The 27,499-nt window shown below is 36.2% G+C and overlaps 1 protein-coding gene across 4 annotated transcripts in view; it reads right to left on the reverse strand.

The window, feature by feature from the left end:
• DLC1 (DLC1 Rho GTPase activating protein) overlaps positions 1-27,499 on the reverse strand; it is a 427,572-nt gene that overhangs the window by 276,214 nt on the left and 123,859 nt on the right. For all 4 annotated transcript variants that reach the window (XM_035004119.1, XM_035004120.1, XM_035004126.1 and 1 more), the window contains one exon: positions 22,592-22,732. In XM_035004119.1, the coding sequence (XP_034860010.1) occupies positions 22,592-22,732 (141 nt within the window). The remainder of the gene's footprint in view (positions 1-22,591; positions 22,733-27,499) is intronic.

Below are 27,499 nucleotides of genomic sequence, written 5' to 3' on the forward strand. Positions count from 1 at the left end.
CAGTAGCTGTACTCACATATTCTTACGACTCCAATTCCAATGCAGAGGAGAAAGCCTGTTTTCCATAAGTCCCACAAAATTCCTCATATTCAAACCCTAACTGGACTAGCTTAGAGCACATGGATCCTAGCCTTTCTCCCTCAGCCACCAGCCACACAGACACACATATTCACACACGCTCCCACATCACCTCGGCCATGGGTCGCAGCACTGACTCTGATCTGGATCACATGCCGTGCTCTTGGGGGCAGCCTTGCCTTTCCATGTAAACTGGGTATTGTGGAGGGATCCTCCAATGGAAATTAGAGGTTGTTTTCAGAAGAAGGGAATGAGGATGCCAAAGATATTCCCTGTCGTGGTGTTATCATCGAGTTGCTCAGTCATTATGAGGTCTTGCTTCCTTTCTCCTGTTTACATCCAACATATTGCTTTATTATACAGATTATAATTCCTTAATATACTTTAGATCTACCCATGCCTCCTCCTCAGCATTCCTGCCATGGAGGTCTTGGTGTTTTGCTTTGTGCCTGGGTTGCTATGAAAACCCTCAAAATAGTGCCTCTCCTTAGAGTCATTCCAATGTGTTCCCTTGCTATTCAGAAGAAACTTTTCCAAAATGCATACATGATCACCCTGCTCCCTGATGTCCTTTGCTAGTCTCTCATCTTCCTTGTCATGGTGTAGGAGACACTTTTGAATCTGACTCTCACTGGCCTCTGTAGCCTCTGCGTTGAGTTCAAAGCCCTTGAAATTGTGCTGGACCAAACCATCTGCTAGTCCCCACACGAGCTATGGGCTTTCTCACGTCCATGTCTTTGCTCTCACTAACTGCTTAGCCTGCACATTTCTTCCCTTGGCTCTCTACACCTTCACCAGGGTAGATCCATCTGTCCTTAAATATTAAAGAAATATTTGAGAGCACCTACTGCATGCCAACTTTTCCCAGTTGCCTCAGAACTAGCCTAGATGTCCTTCCCTGCCTCCCTTGAGTTCAGATTAGTTGTTTATTAGTGTGTCTCCCTGTTTAACTGTGAGCTCTCTGAGGAATCCTACTGCATCTCTAATATACGGCACAATGCTTGGTACATAGTAGGCCTTCAGGAAATGATTACTGGATAAGGAAATGAAATGTAAATAACCAGAAGGTAATATGTGGTATTTAAAAAACATTTTCACTCCTGAGTAAGTACATGATAAAAGGATCCAATGAAAGCTATGGTGCTATAATGATTCATTCTCAAGAGCCAAGTCCTCTTGAAAATATGTTCACGGGGGAATAATGGAGGCAGATAATGAACACATTAAAATAGATTGGGGGTCATTCATTTGACCTGCGATTTGAGATTTTGCTTATTAGGAAGTACTTATGCCTCCTTATCGTTTATATTGCATTTGTTCATTCTTTCAAAAATGTGTGCATGTGTGTTTCAATAATGGGAAACAGGATACTAAATGTCTGGAAAAAATGGGGCCAAAGAGAATTGATCTTTACCCCGGATCATTTTAAAAGTCCTAGAAAATTCTGAGTCAAAGGTTCAAAATCATGCTTTCCCTAAAAATTGCTAATAAAGATTAAACATTTACAGAGAGAAGTGCCATCAGTATAAATCACTGTTTCTGCGGGGAGCCTGTTTATGACCACTTTGTACACAAACAGCAGTGTTGTTCTGGGACTGGTAGTCAGTTCACTAGCATTCCAAGAAAAGGTCCAAATTCTTCTATGGTGATGTGGGAAGAGCATCATTTCTTCAGAGGCACCAACACAGTGCAGAAATCCCTTCTTTAAATGTTTGTATTCATCATTGATGAAAACTCATGCTTACTTTTGCCATTTGAATTACTGCAATTACAAGACAAAGTTCATGAACTTTCTGTCGCATTTTAACCAAATGCTAAAGTATTTCCTCATCTTCTCAAGTACAAAAAAAAAAAAACAAAAAAAAACACAAAAAAATAAAACATCACAAAACATGCCATTGATAAAAAAAAAAAAGAAATAAACAGGAAAATTAAGAGAGGTATACAAGAGACTTCATTTTAAAAGAAACAGTCTTATTAACTCGTCTTAAGATACTGTTTAGCACAAGATTTTTGCTCATAAAGAGGCCTGTGCATTTAGCTATTAAGAAGCCAGAGAAACAAATTTGCCAGGAATATATGTATTTCTAGTTTATAATGTATGTTCTTTGGAATTTTTCCAGTGAGGAAAGGTGAGTAGGACACCATAAATACCAAGACCTGGCATCCACCATGGGATGGCTTGGAAAACAGCAACCAAGAAGCATAGCTACAGGAAGTAACATAGATGACTATAGCTGAAACCCAAATGACAATTATTAAGATGGATGCAAAGAGGGGTGACTGAATTATTCATCTTTTTCATAATCCTTGTCTTCCCAGATAATGACCACATTCATTAGTGTCATTTTGAAAACAAAAGTATGCTGTGGGGTTTTTCTTGATGATAAAAGGCTCCTTCATCTTTCACTTTCCTCCATGGTGGGTATTCCAATCTTTCTGGGAATCTGACTCTGTAAATTGCTCCTTATCCTATGCTGGGACATGTAGGACAAGGATGTCCTTTCTGGGCTGTTGATCTTCTTAGTTAACCCAATTGTCTTGGGTTGCCCTTTTTGAATTACAGATGGTGCCTCTCCTTAATTCATTCTAGTACAGAAAATACTAGAATTTGATTCAGCACAAAGAACAATTTCATATAGAACTTAAGCAAAATGCAAATATGATAGTTAAAATATTATTCTATTCATCATAAAAATAATTGTATTCCTCTTAAAGAACATATTTATTGTATATATTGAAGTATAATACTGTCATTGGTAGAGGGCTTACTGTGCATTGAGCACCCTACTAAGCGATTTACTTCCACAAATCATGGACTCTTCTTAAATACCCTTTAAAAGGAGCCAGTTAAACTATTTAATTGAAATGAAAATATTTTAGAACTACTTTATTAAAAATACAAAGAAAGCAAAAACATAAGTGTGCCTAGCTTTATAAAATGTTAAGAATAATTTTATAAATCTGTATTGCTTTGTTCCCTGAAAGTTTGACTATTGTTTCCAGGCCTGGATTGCTTTAACAAAATTTAATACGAACCTAATCAATTTCTAAAAGAATCCCATAAAACAGAAAAATAGAAAAAGCATTAATGAGGGACAAATAATATGTACCTATAAGGTGATATTTTCTGCTTAAGGGCAAATGCTATAAATGAAAGAACTGGATCTTCTTTTAATTTGTGATTTTTAATATTTAAAATTTTGCCTCTTTAAATAGTTCTCAATGGAATAGAAATGCCGTGTCAATGATGGTGTAGTTTGTTACGGACTGAGATCTTCCGCAGTGAACATTCTGAATCCAAGCTTCCACTTAACCTCTGAACCAGGAGGACGAAGGGCAGGTTGACACAATCTCAAATTCTTTAAATCTACTATCTTAACTGAAAATTTTAATAGCTATTGTTTTTTTTTTGCTCTATGATGAGAATTTAAAAAATTATATATATACTTCACAGCTTGGTTGCCATTCTAATTCAAAGAAGGGCATAAAGTACATGTAACTATGGTATAATGTATTAAACTTGGATTTGAAAACACAGGAATACAAATACTACATAAAACATATGTCAGCTCCAAAATAGCAGGAGATATTGATATCTAGGATAATTATAAGAGTGACTTGTAGATTTCCTAATTTTTATCAGTGTGAAGGCTGAAAGAGTTTAAATTGTACTCTAACAACTGCTCTAAGAAAAAGCATCCAAAAGAAGAAGGGCCATCCTTCTGCAGTCTTAGTTGGGTCTTGAAGGTGAAGAGAATGGTTTGACTGAGGAACTGATCACATGAATTCTTAAGAATATGTTCTGCGCAGTGGCTCATATTTTCTCTTACAGAGAATACGGAGAGCATTTTCATATAATCCCTTGCACACCACTCAGCAATGCATGTGATCTTTTACCTGTTTCCTTTTGATAATGGGGAAAATAGTAGAGTGCCATGAGTGAAATAAGGCAAAGCTGGGGAGAGCTGCTAACGGCATGCTTTCCTCCTTCCTCTGAGCTCTAAGGTGGCTCTTCAATGAGCATCCTTCATGCCACTTGGCACTGTCTGCTCTGGATCACACCCTGCTCTGGAGCACAACACCCTTTCCCTTCTCCCTGTCCAAAACCAAACTCTTTAATCAGGCCATTTTTGAACATAGCTAGGGCAGTATATCTAGAATACTGTCAAGTAAGTCAAATCAGTGGGTCTCACTGTGTCAAGATTCTTCACCTATTAAATATTGGTTACTGTGCTGATTTCATGGCTATTGGGTGTGGATTTTATGTGTCAGCAAATTGTAAATATGATGAGGGGGAAAATAAAAAATTTGGCAGAAAGCATCAGTGACAAAAAGAATAGCTCATGAGTCTTTTAGATGCTTCATACTCTTGCACTGTGATTTGCTAGTTTTGGGTTTTGGTAGATTAAAATGTTTTTGATGGATTAGTAAAGACTGTGTGTGTGGTCCAGGGAGGATTTCTAGGACTTGGCTAAAGGAACCCACTAAATTGCATGCTTTTAAATCTAAGGATGGCATCTTCTGTTTGAATTTTCAGTGCCTACTACAGAGATTGGCACATGGTAAGAGCTTCAGTTTTTTTCAATGAATCAATAGAAAGGAATAAAAACTAGAGTGTGGGAGTAGGAGTATACATACAGGGACTTACATATACTTGTGTATATCAAATCTAGCTCTTTCAATTACATATCCTTTAATAAATAACTTTAAAAGAAGTACAAATATAAGCAACTCTACGACAAAAAGACAGGTGTCACCACAAGAATCCACTTTGTTGAAAGGGGGACATTTACTACGGGTTTTTATAAAATACTACAGAAATATTCTTTTAAGATGAGTTACTTAGAAAATTAAAGGTTTTAGAAATGAACGTAGCAAATATATGTCAAAATTGCTTAATTATTCTTAGCCATAGATTTTTTTTAAAGATTTTATTTATTTATTTGACCGAGATAGAAAGAGCCAAAGAGCACAGTGTGGGGAATGACAGAGGGAGAAGGAGAAGCGGGCTCCCCACTGAGCAGGGAGCCCAACGCAGGGTTCCATCCCAGGACCCCATCCCAGGACCCTGGGATCATGACCTGAGCTGAAGGCAGACGCTTAACCAACTGAGCCACCCAGACGCCCCTAGCCAGAGTCTTATAGAAGTAGAACAAAGTCATATATTCCCTACAGATACTTTGCCTTATCTGTATTTCCCTATGCATTTACTGTGCAATGTATATTTTGATAGCATTACCAGTCCTGAAACAACTTCTGTGAATTTAACTTTCTAAAGTTCCCGAAAATTATTTAAAGCTCTTTAGTTTGGGGACAATAGAGGCACAGATCTTAAATAGGTGACCCCTAATGATAAAAGATGAATTTATATAAACCTAAATTGCCTCATATTGTGGATCTTTTATTTTGTGTGTTTATATTACTTCATAGTAATATACAATTTGACCAGAAGATGGCAGCATTCTGAAAGAAAAAAAGAAAAGAAACCAAACATAAAAACAAAAAACAAGATACTGCAACTACCTTGGTTTTTATTCTTCAAAGTTTTAATGATGACACTATTTTAACTAGTGTTAATCTTTTATTTGGTATATTATCCTTTTCAAGGTGTAAAACTTCCGCATTCCAAGAAAAATAACTTAGTAGTTGTTAAGAGCCTATCTGTACTATTTTGGCACCAAAGAAGAAAGTCTTTTGAAAGATCTAACAATCATCTGAAGGCTACAGAACTTTAAGTCAGTGGTATATTAATTTTCTGCTGGAGTAAAATATAATATCTGAAAATAATATATTTAATAATTAAACTTATGATCCAAGAGATTAAATGTGTTAGAATTTTTCTCCAAAGTAACTTTTTTGGGGTGGAGGAACATTCTTTTTTTTTTTTTTAAAGATTTTATTTATTTATTTGAGAGAGAGAGAATGAGAGAGAGCACATGAGAGAGGGGAGGGTCAGAGGGAGAAGCAGACTCCCTGCCGAGCAGGAAGCCCGATGCGGGACTCGATCCAGGGACTCCAGCATCATGACTTGAGCCGAAGGCAGTCGCTTAACCAACTGAGCCACCCAGGCGCCCCTGGAGGTACATTCTTATGCACTGTGAAACATATTATATAGAAACACAATTTAAAAAACATGAAAAGATTCTTCCATGGAGAAAAAAAATATATAATATATATAAAATACTATATACAATATAATATTCTATATATATTTTATATACTAATTTTATTTATTTACAAACCCCTCAAAACAATGTGCTCTTAAGTCTATTTTAAATTTAAATTCTGATTATGTATATTTTTGTTTGTTTGTTTATACCAATACTGAAAGTTCTTTATCAGCCTGAAAGAGTAATATAACTTTTCTTATGTGCCAACTTACTGACAACTTTAATTGAACTGATTTGAAAAGATGCACAGGGGAGCATATAGTCATGCCCTTGTAATGCCCCTTTAAACTTATACAGCAAATGGAATCATGGATAATCTATGACAATATTCTTTAAACCAATCAATGAGTAATGTTTACTCTGTGTAACTCAGAAATGTGCTAGGAATAATTATGGAAAAAATAATAAATATATGATGTTAACAGTAATAAAAATATTGAAATGATTTTAATTTTGTACCTCCAGCTTTTAAGTGGCATTATATAGTTTTTGTCATATATGCAGTACTTCTTTTCTGGTTTGATGACAATATTTTAATTAAAGTTCTCAGAAATTTTGTAAGAAAAAATTATGTTTAATATTCTATTGTTTTGAAAAATTTAAGAAAAATAGTCCTTCAGCCTAAGTATAAATATAAGTAGGTATCCTTGGGACCTATTCCTGCTGTCTATGCAGCAACTAAGCCAGAATATATCATCTTTCCTCCCCTGGAGCGAACCTGACCTGATTCCCTCCACCCATGCCTATCTGACCATTTGAGATCTAATATGAGTACTTATTGCTGAAATCTATCCTTCTTCATTTCCAGAAGCTGCTGAAGCTTCTGGATCTCAGCCCCAAATTGAACTTCCAGAACCTTTGGCCAGACAGAGCCCATCCTTTGTCATAGGCCTTTTCCTCATTACACTTCCCAAAAAAAAGTCTGACTCGTGTGGAAGGATGTTTCTTTAGCACTTGGAGCTGAAGAGAAAACCAGGTCACATAATAGAAAAAAAAATTATGTCATGTAGACCATAAACTAGAAAAAAGTCAAAGTCTAGGCAAACTGCTATTTTTTTCTCCCTGCAAAATTACTATGATTTATTATCTCTGCCATTATCAATTTAAAATTGTGTTCAAATTTGTTAATCTATGGCTCCACTGTAAGTCAACATACAAATTATTTTGTGTTGTTTTAACATGTTACCTTATTAGCATGTATTCTGACAGTATATTGAAGGAAAACCAATTTTTAAGTATTTTCCCCCGCTTTGGGGTATATAAATTCTACCTTTAGCAGGCCAATTAAGGAACTGAAGAGTGGTGGTCAACCGACTTTGGGTTGTGTGTATCTTATTTTTAGTCCTGTCTGAATAAGGTTTTAGTGAGTGACAAAAAATACCACCATAACCTCACATCTGTGATTTTATCTTAATCAAAGTGTTCTCATCTCTCAGATACCAGCAGAGAGCAAATGTGTTCCTGGCACGCATACCCCCAGTTCAGGACACAGATCCCTGTGATAGGATGTTAAAACTGAGGTTTGGACCTAAGACCTAAGGTGACAGGTTTCATATCAAAATGAGTAGTGATAAAGACAACAATGTAGAGGCTGCAAAATGTATTTTGAGGACAATGTGTCAAGTGTTCCCTCTCCCACCCCAAAGGATATAATAGGATCAGGAATCAGAAGATTTTGGAAGAAGTGATTTCAGGGAGAGATTTTGGTGTGCGATGAATCCTCCCCTACATCTTGCCCTGAAGTGTTAGTAAGTAGGGTGTCTGCTCTCATTTCAAGGCTGATTAAAGGGGCTTCAAACATACCCTTCAGACACGGAGAGTCTGGTATGTGTCCCTGCAGCCTGGGGGACACAGGACCCTGATCTGGCCTGGTTGGGCTGCCTAGCTGGTGATGAGTCACAGGAGAAGTGGCTGTATTAGTATCAGCTGGATTCCTAGATCTTTCAGGAAAAGGCAGTGTGAGTGTTTCTTATGGATCAGAGATGTATGCATGGCATAATTTGAGGACCTGTTCAGAGGACTGACTAGAGGTGTCAACAGGCCTCAGCCAGGAGAAGCTACAAGTGTCTGCCTTCCTAAGGGCTGTGGAAAAACTAAGTGACCTGCAAAACTAGAAACATAAAGACCACATTAAGGGAATTAGAGATGTGGTAGCTAATCTCCAAGACGTCTCCCAGTGAGCTCTGCTTCCTGGGACACATGCCCTGGAAAGTCCCCTCCCACACAGATCAGTATTGTATGACCAAAAAGAATACAACAGACATTATGGTGTGTGACTTTCAAAACTAGTTCATAAAAAGCATTGCAACTTCTGCCTTGGTCTCTTAAATTTCTCACCCCGGGGAAGCCAGCGCTATGATGTAAGGAGACTAAGGCTCTCTCATGAAGGGACTCACTTGGGGAAAAACCAATTTGCCAACCACGTGAGTAATTATCATTTTGGAGGTGGATCTTGCACCCCTAGCCAACACGTAACTGCAACTTCACTAGAGACCCTGTACTAGAAGTGCATGAATAGGCTAGTCTTGAATTTCTAGTATATGAAAGCCATGATACATTGACCACTGTTTTTCTATGCTACTAAATTAGGCTTGATCTATTATGCAACAACAGACAACTAATACAGATTTTGGTACTAGGGACAGGAAGCTACTATAACAAAAAAGGTAAAAACTGACAAAATGTGGGAGTGGCTTTGGGATCAGGTGGCAGGTGAATGTTAGCTGGGCCTGGAGGGGAGTGCTTTTGAAAGGCTAAAGGACCCCAAAGATACTGTGAGCACTAGCTGTACGGTCTTTGAGGAAGCTTTCAGTGAGAGCTTAAAGAAAAGTGAGGGAAATATTATTAGAAGAAAAGGATCCTTTTCATTTAGTGACAGAAAGTTTAGGAGGACAGTTGTGTGTGGTCCTATGGAAAGCAGAAAATGTGGAAGGTATTTCAGTGATCTAGCAAAGGAGATCTCCAGGCTGGGTTAAAGGTATTGCCTGCCTTCTTGTTCCTTATACTAAAATGCAAAAGGAGGGACATAGGCTTCTTCACAACTTCTCCAGATGATGAATGATAGTAAAATTAAGAAATCATTTCTGGGTAAGATCAAATCTAGGTTGCAGCCAAGAAAACATATCTAAAGATAAAATTCTTTGCCAAAGCCTCAAAGCTATTTAAGATAATGCCTCAGAAAATTGTCCACACAAAAAGTTCACCAGGCATGTTTAGGATGTATCACAGATCCTTTATATTAAACAACAGGATTTCTAAGAATCATCAGGGCACTGCCTCTCAGAAGCCCTAGTGGGGGTCCGAGGTAGGGAAAGACTTATCTTGAAGAGATTTGTAAGTTGGTTCTGTCTAATGGAGTAAGCTCTTATAAGACACACAGGAGATGCACAAAGTTTCAAAGAGATTGTACTAGCAGAAACACCTTTATCTTAGATCGAAAGATTCAGACACAGTGCAGAACCAATGGAAGGCTTTGGAACCCCCAAACTCTATAGGCAGAATCCAAGATGAGGAAACTACTTAGCTGCAAACAGCCGTCAATTTCATAAGAAAAAGGAAGGATGACTCAAGGGGCAGAACCAAGATCTCAAAGGGGGTGAACCAGGAACCACAGAGAATAATTCCCAGGAAGTAGTAGGAAAGATTCTTAGCCAAAACATTCAAGTATCTGCTATTCTGTTTTTCAGAATTTCTACAGGCCACTGACTCCCATGTGCTTCTTTTACCCTCTTTGTGTATGGGAGAATTTATAGTGGTGATGTGGTCTATCATACCACTGATTGTTGGGCATGTTCACAGGCCTTCAGGTCAAGAGGGCTGTACTTGAGGAACTGGGAAGTCTCACTGAACTTGGATTTGATTTATATGACAAGATCTTGAACTTTGATTTATATGACAAGATGCTGTCATGAGATGAGTCTTCTGAGGGCCTTTGGAGGCGGTGAATGTCTTTGCATGTTTGAGAAACATGGCTCATTTTGCTGGTCAGCCTTCAAGATGGCCCTCAATATTTCTCACCTTTATAAACATGTCCTTGTTTGATCTCTTCCCATATTCAACCAGGGCTGGTCTGCATGACCAACAAAATATGGCAGGCATGCTAGTCTGACTTCTTGATTTCTTTGACTCCCTCTGGGGGAAGCCAGGTGCTATGTACAAGGACACCCAAACAGCCCCACTGAGTGATCCACATAGAAAAGAACAAATTTTCCAGCACTACTCTCCCAGTCACACTGAGTAAGCCAATTTACAAATGGATCTTGCAGCCTCCATAAAACTTATAAATGACTGCATCCCAACAGATACTTGACTGCAACCTCATGAGATACCTTAAACTAGAACCACATGCTGGAGTTTCTTTCAGATTCTGAACTTATTAGAAACCATGAGAAATAATAATAATTATTATTTTAGATCTTAAAGTTTCAATATGCTTTGTTACATAGCAACAGATAACTGATAATAGCAGGTAACAGTTTCTTAGATATCTTCCAGACCCATAGAGCATTCATGTGCATCCAGTGAGAACTTTTCTGTTCTCTGTGTTATCCAACCTCTCATGACACAGCTGCTAGCCAGTGATGCATGGAGTGAGCTAGGCAGGAAAAGGAAGCTGAACCTCTACTCCCAACCTTCCCTATCTGTAGGCAGACACCTGCCTTCAGCAGGACCAAACTAGGAGACAGGGAGAAACCTTACAGGTAAAGGAAGACTGAAATGTTGATTATTACAGAAATTAAACCTTCTCATTTCTGATTCATGACTGCTACATATTGGAATTTAAAATGATTGTAAGACTCATGGGAGTCTCTGAGTTTTTGTCTAATCAAGGAGGGAGAAAAGTAGCTGACATGGGTGTTTGTTGTGGAAGGTGTAATAAAAAATTAATGTGTTTTGTGATTTCATTCTACTGGGTAGTGCATGTTTAGCTAAGATGACATTCCTGGAAAACAATAAAACAATGCAAAAAAAAAAAGGATAATAAAAATTCCCTCAATAAAATTTCCTCTGCTAGCCTTTGTTTTTCTTTCTTTTCATTATTACCAAAAACATTCTGGAGGTACACACACTTAAATGGGTATATTTTATTGTATGTAAATTATATCTTAAAATAAGGTTGATTTAAAAACCTTGCTTTTTCTCCTTCTCATTCTTACTTCTGCTTCTTTATCCCTTTAGTCCATGGCCCTACCATTGTCTTACTTCTTCAAGATGTAAATCTTGAATCCACTTTAAATTTTTTCCTTTTGCTAATCCTTTGCAAAAGGTCAGTTTTCAAAGTCTGTGAGTTCTACCTTCAACAGTACACATGAGCCTGCATCTTCCCTGTTCCTCAGGGTTGTTCCCTCCGGGTCTTAATAACTATAATTTGGTTCTTGTTAACATCTTTTCATACCCACATGTTTGGGTATCTGCTGCTCGCAGAGATACCAGAGAATGCACCCTATGAAGGTGAAGGTCATGGCATGTGTGGTGGAGACTGCAGAGCTACTCCCTCTTCAGGGACAGTACGTCAGCTCCCTTCCTGCAGCCAGTGTGGGAAATGCCCTGCCAGCAAGGAACTGGCTCACTCAAAGTTACATCACTTTCTAGGGGCAGCCTAAGACTGACTGATTGGCTGGTGCCAGGACCTAACCCTCTTCCTCAATTTGCGACAATGCTGAAGGGTCTCCCAGCTCCAGAGATCTCCATACAACCAGCTGAGGCCACAGCTCTTACTGTACTGCAGCTGAACCAACTCTGCCTTCTGACCAGTTTGGCCTTCCTCACTTCCAAACATGTCTGTATCTCAGAAACCCTTACTGATACAACTTCTCCAGGCAATTCTTGGTCCCAGAGCCCGATTCCAGAGATTCCAATCACGTCCTCTCCCTCCAAACGTTTTTTTAAAATTCTATCCCAGTGCCTAGCACAGTGGCTTACACGTAGCTATAGCAAGTTCTTACAGCTTCTTGAAAAAAATAAAAGAATTAGAGTCCATAAAATTAATGTTCATAGCATTAATAGTACTATAGTTCACCTACTAGAAATGCTTTTTAAGTAAAATGTAGAATAATTTTATGAAGCCATGAATATATCAGTTATTACACATGGCTGCTAATATTGTTCTTTACCTTTTTATTAAAGTAAGATGTACAAATGTCTGATAAATATAAGAAAAGTTCTCTATTACTAGTAATAAAAAAATTTCTCCTTAACAAATACGCAATTCCTCTTTGGTCTATGAAACCACATAAGAGAATTTTGGAAATGCAGACAAAAATGTATACAGAACTGTCCATTGTAGTGTTATATATAATAAACACACACACATATATAAATGATAAATGTTTTACAAGTAGGGAAATGATTGTACAATTTTGATATCAGAAAATTCCAATTGTAAAATTAAATACTTAGCTAATATTTGCTTAAGAAATATATCTAAATGGAAATTCTAAATGTTCTGAGTTCTAAATGTTAATCCATTAAAAGTTATTTATTCATTTATTTATTATGTTATGTAAATCACCATACATTACATCATTAGTTTTTGATGTAGTGTTCCATTATTCATTGTTTGCGTATAACACCCAATTCTCCATGCAGAATGTGCCCTCTTTAATACTCATCACCAGGCTAACCCATCCCCACCCCCCTCCCCTCTAGAACCCTCAGTTTGTTTTTCAGAGTCCATAGTCTCTCATGGTTCGTCTCCCCCTCCGATTTCCCCCCTTCACTAAAGTTATTTAAAATTCTGACTTTATTCCCCAATAGAAACAAAGTATACAAACAAAAAGGCAAACAAACCTATCTACAACCCAATGTTCTGAAGTATAGAATTTGTTTCACATTTAAAACCTTAATGATTTGGGCCAGCAGAAGCCCAGACCCAGGAGAAGTCAGGTTGTTCTGATACAGACAGTCTTCTCTCTCTCTCGCACTTAATCTTATCTCCCAGAGTTTGGGATTCAGTGACGATGAAGCTTTAGGAATGAATAGCTTGCCCTAGCAGCATGGGAGTTCTAGGGGCAGCTTCATCACAATGATCTTGGAAATGGAGGAGATATATATCAGAGGCTCTCTGGACACACACAAAAAATTCTTCAACATTTTCTCAATCTTATTGTTTAGTCTAGGATTTGGACAAAATTTATGCTATGGATTGACCAAAGAAGATCTCATTCATAAGGCCAATATGTAAAAGAGATAAAAGTAAGTAAGTCTGGTTGGGGCAGGTGGAGGAAGGCAGTTCTGGGGGTGTCCCAGAGCACGGTCTGAACAGCACTGATTTATTCAGGTAGTTTTGCCTGTCTGTATGATTCTCCGCATTTTGCATTATGGATAATTTGATAAGTGCCCATTTGGTGAATTACTGTAGTATTTACATACAAAGATGGGGCCTTCAAAATGAATCAACAGAACAACAACAAAATAAAATGGATAAAGCAATTTACAGTGAACAGGAAACAATGAGAGTCATTTTCATGAACATCAACTGATTTTACTTTGAAGGAGTTTACAAATCCAGAACTCATCTGGATTACACTAAGCCATTAAAGTGGAAAGAAAAGAGAATCACTAAAAATGGCAGTGGCGGCAATAATGTGAAGAATATGAACTACTGACTTAAAAAAAAAAGGAAATTAGCACACAAAATGTTCATTAAATACCTAGAAGAGTCAGGAATATTGATATTTTTCAAGCGATGGTGTTTTAGGACATCGTGAATTGAAAGTAAATAATTCCTTTACTTTCATACTTTTGTTATATGACTCCAAAGTTTAGATGTGTGATGTTCAGAATACTCGAATGCATGGTGGATGTTTTTACTTTTTCATTTAGAAACTTGTTATGTGGTAGACAGCTCACAACTGAAGAAGACCCAACTGTAAGCTTCGTGTAACTGCTAGTGAATGTTCCCATGGAGTCCTTGGTTCAACATTTCAACTGACTTCAACTGTCTTTAAGAAGTGAGTGTTGAGGCCAACAAATGCCAGGGCTGAAATTAATTATCAATCAAAGAATCAAAGTGGAAAAGTTAAAAAAAAGGGGGGGGAACATATTGAATATGTAATTAGAGCTTTGGGACAACGAGGTCTGAAATGAAGAGAGAGAGGACTGTGAAAATGACTTAGTGGTTATTATTATTGCTCAGTGCTATGAATTATATTCTTGGTTGCTGTGATGTGGCATGCTGCTGGCTTGCCATTTTACATTGCCCAGAAATAACTGGAAGTTGTTATTGCTCTTGGACGAAAATATGAGCTGGATTCGAGAAGTAACATCAGCACATGGAAAAACTAAATTTTTCTCATTGTAATGATGATAACGCACAAAAGTACTATTCATATGACTAAACCTTAGATTGTAGAGATGATTTTTCATTTTGCCCTAATGGAATCTATTCAATTCTAACTGTCCCATGATCCATATGTGTTCCATTCCCTACCCCCCCTTTTTGGGGGGTTTTAGGAATTCTCCTCTGGACAACTTAATTAACTAGACTATTATAAAATAAACACAAACAAGATAGAAAAACACTTTTGCAAAATTGAAAAATTCTTTCAATACCATGCAGTCAGTGTTTAGTATTAAGGATCAGTGTATCTGGGTACAAGTTATGCTTATTTTTGACAAAACAAAACTTCTAGGTTCAAAGTGAAAAGGCTGATGTGAGGAGGTCATTGTGGAGATCAAATAACCCATCCCAAATGAGACTGTCATGAATTAATGTGTAAATGCATTGGAAACAGATGTCAATATCTTCAAACACAAGAAATGAGAGAATTTTGAATTTATTTTAAATATAAAAGAAAATGACTATAAAAATATTTCTATTTTTCAAAGCCCAAGGTTAATGAATTACATATTTATTATTTCAAAATCCAGAATATGTGAATGGATGCCTCTATGCTTTACAATCATAGAATTCTAAGAAACATCTCATTATAATAATCACAGAATGATGTCCTTTTTAAAAACATTTTTTTCCAGTTCTTTAGTGGCTCAGTTTTTCTTAAAAAAGCAATAAATTTTGCTTTATTTTTCTTTCTCATAAACAATGAGGATCTTAGTGAACAAAGACAAATATTTCTTTAAAACTCCACATACTTTAATGTTATTGCTTTTCTATGTCAAGAGTAAAATTGCCACATTCAAAAGCATTACAATCAAAGACATTTTTCTAAGACCATTACATTTTGCACTTATTAATGGTAAACTGTACTAATTTAATTTTTTTTGATGTTTCAGAAGAGGCTGACTTAAACTTTCTTCAAAAATTCTGTGTGTCATTTTTTCCTTAACTATGCTATTTTCTTTACTTATCATGTGACATTACGAAATACTATTAAATTCTAATTAGTTTTATATATTATCTTGAATTTTTTCCCCCAGACTTCAGTAAAAAGGAGTATTTGCAGTTCCTCTTTGTAAAAAAGACAATAATGCTTTATCCCTCTATTTTGTTTTAAATAGTGGGCAGCATTAGGAAAAATTACCAGTTGTGCTAAAAATAACCATCTGATAATGATTTAAACAAAAATATAGTATATAACATAGTATATAATTTAAAAATATAGTAGGTAATACCCTGGTAAAACAAAATACAAATAGTACTAAAATTCTATGTATGAATTGGGTTTTAAAAGATACTTTAAAATGATGTGATTTGGACTCCAGAATCTATATTCTTGTTTTCAGTTTTAATGCCTGCCATTTAATACATCTCAAGCATAATGAGGTTAGCTTAATGATCATATGTATAAGATATGTGATTTCATTTAGATATAAAATTTGATTTACAAAAAAAAATTGATTTACACTGAAACTATTATGGGAAAACCCTAATGATTTTTCTTTTCTTTCTTGGATCATTTTTAATTTTATTGAAATTCTGTATAATTGAGACAAATGGTAATGGGTACTCTATTCCATAGCAGAATTAGTTTTCACATATCCATGAAGCATAGCCTAATTTATTGCAAAAAGGCTACTGTGGAATTCTCCACCAGGAAATAAACTTGAATGAAATAATTCCTGTCAATGTGCCTGAAGTATATTGTTTATAACAAAGGTGTTCTTATGCTCATCAGATCTCTTCACTGGAAAACTGGCTGAATCATCAAATCTCAAATGAGCATTTCTTTATGGTAGGCTTGGAGAGTCTTTTGAGAATCTGATGCAGATATTGACAGTCTTCCCACGTGTAAATGCTGGTGTGCATATACAATTTAAAATACAACTTCAAGGGGTTCAGGCACCCTTTTAAATAAATCCATAAATTCCAGGTTAAGAATACTTTTTTAAATCTTGTGTGGCTAATTCGTCATAAATTAATATCATACTCCCAATCAGACTGTCTGTGACATCTTTAATAAATTACTCTCTATCAAAACAGTATTTCATGAGTTTTATATTTGTTATTTTGAAGTAGCCTACATGGAAGTCCTCCTTTTACAGAAGCAACAATTAAATTGATTATTGTTTGTCAAAGGTGTCCATTAACCTCTGTCCTCTACCTTATGAGCTTCCCTTTAGAAACCCTTTCTCAAGCCTTTTCAAACCTTACATCTCCTAACCCAGATACAGACATCACCACACCCCACACCTGGTAACAATGAATAGATCTGCCTTTGTAGTTTCTGTGTGTTTCCTAAGAAATAGGCTTAAACAAAATTAATATAAAAATTTATACTGGATAATAATTTTATGACTATATAAAAACTTAATTACTAATTTGGTTTCATTAAAAATTGAACCATTTGGTTAAGAATTACTCAACACAGGTTTCTGGAAAATAACACCAGAGAATGTATGTCTGTATATACACATATATACATACACACAAATAAATGTATATATTTTCTGATATATATATAACACATATATATGTGTAATTTAATACACATGTATATATATACGTATAAACATGTAAAAAATCTATGGTAGACAGATGACCTAGAAAATGATGTTAGAACAATATGACCTATGCTATGCTCTGACGAACCAGTTCTTTATTGTGCAATGAAACTGTGCTTGTGCACTCTGATAACTCAAACATCAGCGGCAATTTGCTTCCGACACAAAACCTCTCAGACCAATTTATGTTGATTCTGAAGCCAGGTGGTCGGCAGGTGAATCTCTGCATAAAGCAGTGTTTAGGAGCATGGAAGATCTGGGTGTCATCCTGGCCCCATCCTTTCCTAGCAATGAGGCCACAGGCAACTCAGATTAGCCATTATAAATACTAGTTTCCTCATCGATGAACTCTAGGAAATCATAGCATCTACCTAAAAGGCTGTTGTGAGGATTCAATGAACTATGCCCTACCAGTCCATAATATAATATCTGCCACATAGTGTGCACTCCATAAATGTTTGTCCTTTTTCTACTTGATACTATTATTACAGAGGAAAAATGCTTTTCTCCATAATTATTACCTGGATAAAACTTGCGGGTCTTTCTTAAAGTTCATATTCTTGTTGTCTCTGCTTTTACCATGGGGAGATATAGATTCATAGAAATACTATGAGTGACAATTTATGGTTCTCATATGCACAGTGCCCAAAATACAAATTGATACTTTCAAGAACAGTGTAGATTAGACCATATCTCATTGGCTGAGAAAAGGGAAAATAAGATCCTGGTTTTTAAAGACTTGAACTTAAATAACATTTATTAAAAACGACATGTCAAAATTCTCACCTAGTGCCATCATCACCCTCCTTTTCTCTACACCTCAAAACATTTATACCTTTTAGGGAGGACAATGCTTTGACAAGTAAATGTCACACCAGAAAATTACTATTTTGCTTCTATCATGCAGAGGGGAGAAAAATAATAGATTGTATGTAAATGCCTCACTAAACTGACTATAGCATAATCAGTTGTGTTGGGGGTCATATTGAGAGATTGTTCTCTTCAACAATAGAATAGACCATGCAAGTTTTGGAACTGTCAGTAAAAGCAGTGGGCTATTATGTTGATTATAGTATCGGGAGTCTTTTTAAAAGTCATCTAGAAATGATCATGAACTGTAGTGAGGGCATACTCCAGAGCTCTATTTTTGTCACACCATGGCAGCCTTTAGGCAAGATTTATTTTCAACTTCTCTCTAAAGGAGTTGGCAGGGTCTGGCTGGGCATCATTCTGCCTGCCCTAAGCTCCCATCCCTCCACCAGTTGATCTTTTCCCTCATCTATCCCATTGCTATTTTGGTAGTAATGATGAAAAGATGAGGGGTGTATTCAATCTGTGGAATTAGACTACTGTTGCCACCTTGAGCTAAAATAAGATGTATCTGTCTTTTTTATTCTGTAGCAATTACAATAACGAAGGTTAATAATTTCTGCTGTTTTTGATGTCTTCAATAAAAGGGTTATTTTCCAGTACATAATACATTCTGATGTGAATGCCAATATGTTTCAAAATTCCTTTAGATAGTTTAGGACATACTCAAAGCTGCTCTGTCTAGCTGTGGTTCCAACATGCCCAAATGATTGAGGGTTTCATCACTGTTATTAGAATTCTATCACAAGGCAACTAAGGGAGTTTCTGGGACAAAGAGGGAAGAGGAATTTAGACTAAATTGAAACCATATCCTTGCATTGCTCTTTAATGATGCTCTCGGTTATTCTACAGAATGCTAGACTGTCCCTGTTCCTCCAGTTACTTATTCTACAAATGAAATACGTTGTATTCTTTATTTTCTAGGGCTCGGTTTCTCTCTTCATAAATGTATGATGAATAGTAATTTAATGAACACCTACACTTACAAGTATCTTCAGAAAAAACAACAAAACCCCTGAGGTTTTAGTGTCCTACTTTAAAATCTTTCATGTAACAACCCCATATTCATGAATACAGGAACAACTTAAGCAACTGATACCATGGCCAGAAGGATGTCAGTATATCATTCTAGAATGAGTCATAGCACTTTGTATAAAAGTAATATGACTAATCATGGGTTGTTTGTGAAAGTGTCTCTCAAGAAAGGCATTATGAGACTGTTTCAAAAGAAAAAATCACAGATTTTGGGAGAGAAATTGGTGATTTTTTGGACATGAAACACTAGATCTCTTTTTTCTAATGTGTGTTTTGGTAGGTACTGGGTATCCTACCTTTGGACTTTTTCATTTTTGTGTGAAATACATCACAGAAATCTACTTTAATGCTCATTCTTTGGCATGATATATACATAGTCTTCATGAAAAATCTGAAGATTACTCATTGGTCCTGTTCTAATAATACATATAAAAGAAATCTTATAGAAAAAATAGGCACGTAGAAACCCAGAGGTCTTACATACAAAAGGAAAGCCAAATATTTGTGATAGTTAGTCACCATTATAAATAGATTTCACAGCAGCAAATCAAATGTAACATTAAATAATTCTGAAATAAAAGTAAACATTTTGTAAACATATTACATTATGGAGCAGAAGTTTAGTTCATTATGAGTGGATGTTAGAAGTAGGTGTTCTTAGAATTTAATGTTTCTGCTTAATATTAAATTTGGAATTTTAGTTCCTGGTGAAAAGAATGGCTCTGTAGGATACTGGAGCTTTCTCGCTTTTCACAAAGGAGCCAGACTGCCATTACACAAATAGATAATTTCCCAAGCTCCAAATTGACAGGGTAAATATCTGTTTACTCTCTGACAAAAGAGGTAAAAGTCTTCATTCTAATATTCCTACCCAGAAACAACTGAAAACATAGAACTGACCCATAAGGCCAAAGAATTATTTTCAAACTGTAGTAAAAAGGAATTGTACTCCAAAGCATCAACACCAATAATAACACAAAATTAAATACACACACACATTAAAACAACCCTTCCCCCAAAACAAAAACTTGCTTTTCAAGCTATTTTAATTATTGGCCATTTTCTTTGAGAAATTTCCTAAAAGTCAGTTGTCTTTGACAGTGGGGTGTTTCTTTCTGGGTCCTTCTCATGGCCTGCTGGAGAATTTTTCTAAATTATAGTTCAGTAGCTGGACAGAGTTTCATGTACAGTTCTCTAACTGCCTGTGGTATTGGTCAAGATGGGTTAAGCAGTTTTTGGTTGTCTTGAAGTGGAATATTGTGTTTGGAGGCGAAGTCCACTGCATAATGATTCCCAGTGCTCACTGACTAATGAGGGGTGGCATTACTACGAAGCTGTGACTGTGCGCCCAGGTAACAAGTCACACCTGAACAGCTGGGTAGAGAGTCACAGTTTTATCCAAAGTTGACAACTTTTCAGTAAATATTTGTTTTAGGGGCATGGAAAAGTATGTTTCTGTTCAATAACTGATTTTAGTATTTCTTTTTTTAAAGATTTTATTTATTTGAGAGAGAGAGAGAGATCACCAGCTGGGGGCTGGGGGTGTGTGTGCAGAGGAAGAGGGAGAAGTAGGCTCCCTGCTGAACAAGGAGCCTGATGTGGGGCTGGATCCCAGGACCCTGAGATCATGACCTGAGCCAAAGCCAGATGCTTAACCAACTGAGCCACCCAGGTGCCCCAATTTTAGTATTTCTTAATTTTGCCTGTGGGGTGAATAGTTTGGTCAACTGATATGGCAAACATGAAGAATTTGAAAACAGACCCATCTTCAAGTATTTTAAAGGATTAAAGTCCCCCCCAAAACTGATGGTTTTATGTTTCTCATTCTAAAACTTTATATATATAGACATATCTCGGTAGAAATGCATTTATAAACATGAGCACATTTATAAACATGGGGGTATTGAAGAAAAGGGACAGAATTGCACACAAAGTTGTAAAAATTGTTACAAATTATAAGGTGATCAAACACTAAAATATGTATCTTTCAAGGGAGAAATAGCAGATACCAATGGTAATTACTCTAAAGTAAAAGATGAGCGTGGAATAAATATCAGAGAGAAAAGAACTGCTCTTCAGGATAATAGCATGTGCTTTAAAAAGAGAATTTAAGCATAAATACCTTTAAAAAGTGAATTCAACTTCCTTTCTACTTTTTTCTTATAAGTCAGCCCCATACCTGTCCCAATGTTCAAAGAGCCAATGCTCCAATGGTTCCTAAACCTTCAGTTTAAAACCATTGAGAGGCTTTGACCTTTTACCTCAGTAAGAATGTGGTGAAGTGAGATCATTTTGTTCCATATTTAAATTTTGCATTTTAACCTTCTTTACCCATTATGAAAAATAAGAGCACCAATTCATTGCAGCTGCCTGTTGACACACATTATTTTTGACCCTGTTTTTCATTGTACCCAACAACAGCATTATGTAGCAGATCACTGGTTCCTATTTCCAATTTTTTAGCTCTACCATATAGTATGATATTGCATTTCACTGTTTACTTACCTACCCCGCTTTGCTAGATTGTGAGCTCTTTAAAGATGGAAAATATGTTTTACTCCACTCCCACTCTTTCATCTAGCATAGTGCACTCAATAAATATTCTATTAAAAAATGCTCTAGATATTCTTGCAATTGAACGTATCTACCATGTTAAATTCAGAGTATTCTCTTTTGAGTCCTATTTCAAACTTGCCTTTTATTTTAAAGTCAGGCAAACAAGCAATCCAAACTTGTTTCTCTGTGTTAAGCTAACATGGGCATTAAAAAAAATAATACGCCACTGTGATTTTCACTAAACTAGGAAAGGTTATTTTTGAGCTGCTGGGACTTCAGATATTTGAAGTAGTAATTACTTCCTCCATAAATGTTACCTTTTACAGTCAAATACTGCTTTCCTGTAGCCGTTCAACTTTTTACTTAAAGGAAAATGTCTTTTATTTACAATACACCCTGCTATATTATTACATGTGGTAATTCTCCTTTTATTTGTTTTGGTAGCACTGTAAAGTTGAGGAAGCATCATAATAATAATGACGGTAGCTTACATTTACTCAGTATTTATTCTGTGCCAAGTATTTCACTAAGTACTTTACATGAACTATGTCATTTAATACCCACATAAAATTTATGATGTGTGTGAATTTATATATCTCTATCTCTCTATCTAGTCTTAGGCGATTTTCTGACCAGTAAGTGGTGTGGTCAGGATAATAATTCAGGGAGAACCATCTCTAGATTTTTTGCTCTTGGTTCTTTAAAGATCTGAGTGTACAGCAAATGTTTATACTATATTTTGATACTATATTTTACATAATTCTAGAACCATGACCTGTTTTAGTGAAGTACTTGTGTTATCGGTTATAAAGCAAACAAACAACATATGTTGGATTGTACTTAATTAAATGCTATCAAGTCACTGAAACTAAGACTCAAGGAGTATTTCTTCTATATTGAATGGATGAGATATCAACTCTTACCTTATGATTATCAGCATTTCATGTTAAAACTGACTGTTATCATTTATAACTTACCGTAGACTTGGGTTTGGTTCCAGAACTGGCCACTGGGCTGGAAGATGGTAGGTCGGTAGATTCAGAGTTGGAAGACAAATTTATTTGTGTCTGATTTACTGAAATGGTATCTGCTCCACTCTCAGATCCTGACTCCAGATCCTATTAAAAAAATGCATTGATATGAAAGGCATGTACATACTCTCTTCAGGCCTTTTTCCCCTGCTACCAGCATCTTTCCACCTCTTCCTACTCCCAACACACACTGACATGCTAAAGAGTTGCTGACAACTGACACTGACATGTCACCCATAACCATGCATTAGTTTGTAATAAAGAACTGTAACTTTTCAGAGGGTCTGATTTTAAAGGGCAAATACTAGAGAAAGTGTTAATATACTTCTTTAGTAATTAAACAGCTTATTGAAAATTAGAAGGGCAGTAGTGGGAGCTAGCTGGGCACTGCAGTAAGTCAGGAGGTAGAAGCCCATAGATACCCCTTACTCACTATATGACCTGAGTAACTCACTTAACACCCCTTATGCAAGAGGGAGATTGTGAGTGTCAAATGAAAAGACAGTTCTCATTTCTCCTCACCTCATTTTTGTCTGTGTTCTCATCTGACCTCCATGGTGATACCTACAATGGCTTGGATTCATTTAGTCTGTCTACCTAATAAATTATGAGCTATTTGAGTGCTAAGAATTATGCTTTGACATGTGTGATTCAATTCCCTCATTTGGAAATGGGTATAATAGAGTTCAGGTTCAAGATGGTGATGTAGGAAGATTCTGAAATCACCTCCTCCACAGATCATACCAAATTACACCTATTAATAGAACAAATCCTTGCGAAGAACTGAAAATTGACTGACTAGCTACTGAACAACTAAAGACAGAGAGAATGGCAAGAGAACAGCAATAAAGATGGATGGTAACAAAGGGAACTCCTGCTCCTAACACTGCAAATGGCAGTGGGGAGGGAGGGATAGCACTGAGGGACCAGGAACAGGCCCCTCTGTCTTTGGGCACAGAAAAAACAAAAAACAAAACAAAACAAAAAACACAAAAAACAAAACATGGTTTAAAAGAGCAACTAGCACAGAAAACAGACAACAATAGAACTCTGCCAGGCTGCAAAGGAGCTGCAAGAAAGCTCTCCAGGTCTGAGGAACTGGAGAACAAGCCGGTTTATATTCCCATCCCACCTTAAAAGCCTAGACTGCAGCAGGATCCAGACACCATAATGGGAGTGCCCAGTTATCTCTGTGAGTTTGCAACTCCAGTGAGCCCAGGGTCTGCAAGCCCACACCAGCCCTAGTCATGCTGGGGCACAGAAAAGAGAAGGCAGAGTTTAAAAGGGCTGAGGAACTGTGAGGATGCTCTCTCCCCCTCAGCCTTAAAAGCCCAGGCTGGAGCAGGATTTGGCTGTCAAGAGGAGAAGTTTCAGACACCACAAATGGAGGGTCCTAATGGCATACCAGGAAGGTCCTGATGGGTCTAGTTGTCATAGGGAGTTTGTAGTCTCAGTGAGCCCAGGGTCCACCAGCCTACACCAGTCACCCTGTGACTGGGGCAGAGAAAATAGGCCAGCCATGGTTTTGTGTTTTGTTTTTTTAACTTTTAATTATTCTAATTTTTTTTTTTTACATTTTAAAATTTGTCCTGTCTTGTTTTAATTTTATTCTTTTTGATTTTGTTCTTTCTTCTCTTTTTTCTTTTCTTCTTTTTTCTTTTCTTCTTTTATTTCATTATTTTCTTTTGTCTTTTATATTATTTTTTTCTTTATTTAATTTTTTCTAATTAATTTTTTCTAATATTTAATTTTATTAGAAAATAACTAGCACATACAGCTAGCCAACAAAAGCACAGTGCAGAGTCTGCATAGGGGACACCATACACAAGACCACTCCTTCAACTTCAGGACAAGTAGCTGTTTCATCTAATCCACAGAAACAAACAACAGGAAGTCAAGCAAAATGGGGAAACAGGAATATGCTCCAAAAGAAAGAACAAGAAAAAAACCTCAGAAAAGAACTAAATGAAACAGATATAAGCAATCTGTCTGATAAAGAATTTAAAGTAATGATCATAATCATGCCCACTGGGCTAAAGAATGGAAGAGCTCAGTGAGACCTTCAATAAAGAAATAGAAAATATTAAAAAGAACCAAGAAAAGTTGAAGAATACAATAACTGAAATAAAAAACACACTAGAGGGAATCAACAGTAGATGAGAGGATACAGAACAGATGAGTGATCTGAAGGAAAGGATAATGAAAAGCATACAAGCTTAAGATCAAAAAGAGAAAATAATTTTAAACCATGGGGATAGACTGAGATCTCTTGGACAACATCCTGTGAACAAATATTCATATTATAGTGATCCTTGAAAAAAAGAGAAAGGTGTAGAAAACAGATAGAAATAATAACTGAATACTTCCCTAACCTAGGAGGGAAATAGATACCTAAGTCCAAGAAGAACAGAGAGTTCCAAACAAGATGAACCCAAGGAGGTCCATGCCATGGCACATAATGATTGAAATGTCAAAGGTTAAAGATAAAGAGAGTATCTTAAAAACAAGAGAGAAACAAAGAGTTACTTACAAGGGAAAACCTGTAAGATTATCTGCTAATTTTCCAACAGAAACTTTGCAAGCCAGAAGAAAGTGATATATATGATATATTCAAAGTGCTGAAGGGGGGGAAAAAAAAACAACCTATAAATAAGAATACTCTATCTGGCAAGGTTATCATTCAGATTTGAAAGAGAAATAAAGAAATTCCCAGACAAACAAAATATAAAGGAATTTATCACCACTTTACTAGCCTTACAAGAAATGTGAAGGGAACTTCTTTAAGTGGAAAAGAAATGGCCATAATTAGACATAAGAAAAATATGTATAAAAAGATATAAAATATAACAACATATATTCTTTCTTTCCTTCCTTCCTTCCTTCCCTCTTCTTTCCTTCCTTCTTTCAATGTGTTTGAACTTAAATGACCATAAAATGAATATGGACTGCTATTAACTTAGGATGTTATATGTGAACCTCATGAAAAATCACAAACCCAAAACCTATGGTAGATACACAAAAAATAGAGAAATAAAGCCAAACAAAACACTACAGATATCCATCAATTGCAAAGAAAGAGATCTAGAGAAGAAGAAAGGAACAAAGAACTACAAAAACAACCAGAAAACAAAATTTTAAAACGGCAATAAGAATATACCTATCAATAATTACTTTAAATTGAGCCCAGATGTCCATTGACAGAGGAATGGATAAAGCAGGTGTGGTATATATATACAATGGAATATTACTCAGCCATCAGAAAGGATGAAATCTTACCATTTACACTGACGTGGATAGAACTGGAGGTTATTATGCTGAATGAAATAAGTCAATCAGAGAAAGACAATTATCATATGGTTCACTCATATGTGGGATATAAGAAACAGTGCAGAGAATCCATAAGGAAAGGGAGGGAAAACTGAATGGGAAGAAATCAGAAAGGGAGACAAGCCATGAGAGACTCTTAATTATAGGAAACAAACTGAGGGTTGCTGGAGGGGAGGTGGCTGGGGGGATGGGGTAACTGGGTGATGGTCATTAAGGAGGGCATGTGATGTGATGAACACTGGGTGTTACATGCAACTGATAAATTACTGAACTCTACATCTGAAACTCATGATGTACTATATGTTGGATAATTGAATTTAAATAAATAAAAAATAATTACTTTAAATGTAAATGGCCCAAATGCTCTAACCAAAAGACATAGAGTGGCAGAATGGATTAAAAAAAAAACCAAGACCCATCTATATGGTGCCTACAAGAAACTCACCTCAGACCTAAAGACACATATAGTCTGAAAGTGAAAGGGAAGGAAAAGCATTCACCATGCAAATGGAAGTGAAAAAAAAAAAAGGCAGGTTAGAAATACTTACATCAGACAAAACAGACTTTAAAACAAAGACTAATGAGACAAAGAAGGGCATAATATAATGATAAGTGGATCAATTTAACAAGAGGATGTAACATTTGTAAATATCTATACACCCAATACTGGAGCACCTAAATACAAAAAACAAATATTGATGGACATAAAGAGAGAAATTGATGGTAATACAATAATACTAGGGAACTTTAACACTTCACTTACATCAATGGATGGATAGATCATCCAGATAAAATCAATAAGGAAACAATGTCTTTGAATGACACACTGGACCAGATGGACATAACAGATATATACAGAATATTCCACCCAGAAACAACTGTATACACATTCTTTTCAAGTGCACATGAAACATTCTCCAGAACACATCCACATACTAGGCCATAAAACAAGCCTCAATAAATTTAAGAAGACTGGTATCATACCATGCATCTTTTCTGACCACAGTGGTATGAAACTAGAAATAAATCACAAGGAAAAAAACTGGAAAAAACACAAACATGTGGAGACTAAACAAGAGGATACTAAACAACAAACATATCAATGAAGCAATCAAAGAATAGAAAATTAAAAAAAATACATGGAGAGAAATGAAAATGAAAGTACAATGGTCCCAAATCTCTGTGACAAGGCCAAAACAGTTCCAAGAGGGAAGTATAAAGCAATACAGCCCTGCTTCAAGAAATAAGAAAAAAAACAACAAACAACCTAACCTTACACCTAAAGGAACTAGAATAAGAACAAACAAAGCCCAAAGTGAATAGAAGAAAATAAATAATAAAGACCCAGAGCAGAAATAAATGACATAGAGACTAAAAAATAAATAAAATGATCAATGAAAACACGAGCTGGTTCTCTGAAACCAAATCGACAAACCCTTAGCCACATTCATTAAGAAAAAAAGGGAAATGACCCAAATAAATAAAATCAGAGATAAGGAGGAGAAGTAACAACTGACATCACAGAAA

Source organism: Mirounga leonina, unplaced genomic scaffold (assembly GCF_011800145.1).
Source record: "Mirounga leonina isolate KUSES-001 unplaced genomic scaffold, KU_Mleo_1.0 Mir_128, whole genome shotgun sequence".
In the NCBI taxonomy this organism is placed as follows: Eukaryota; Metazoa; Chordata; class Mammalia; order Carnivora; family Phocidae; genus Mirounga; species Mirounga leonina.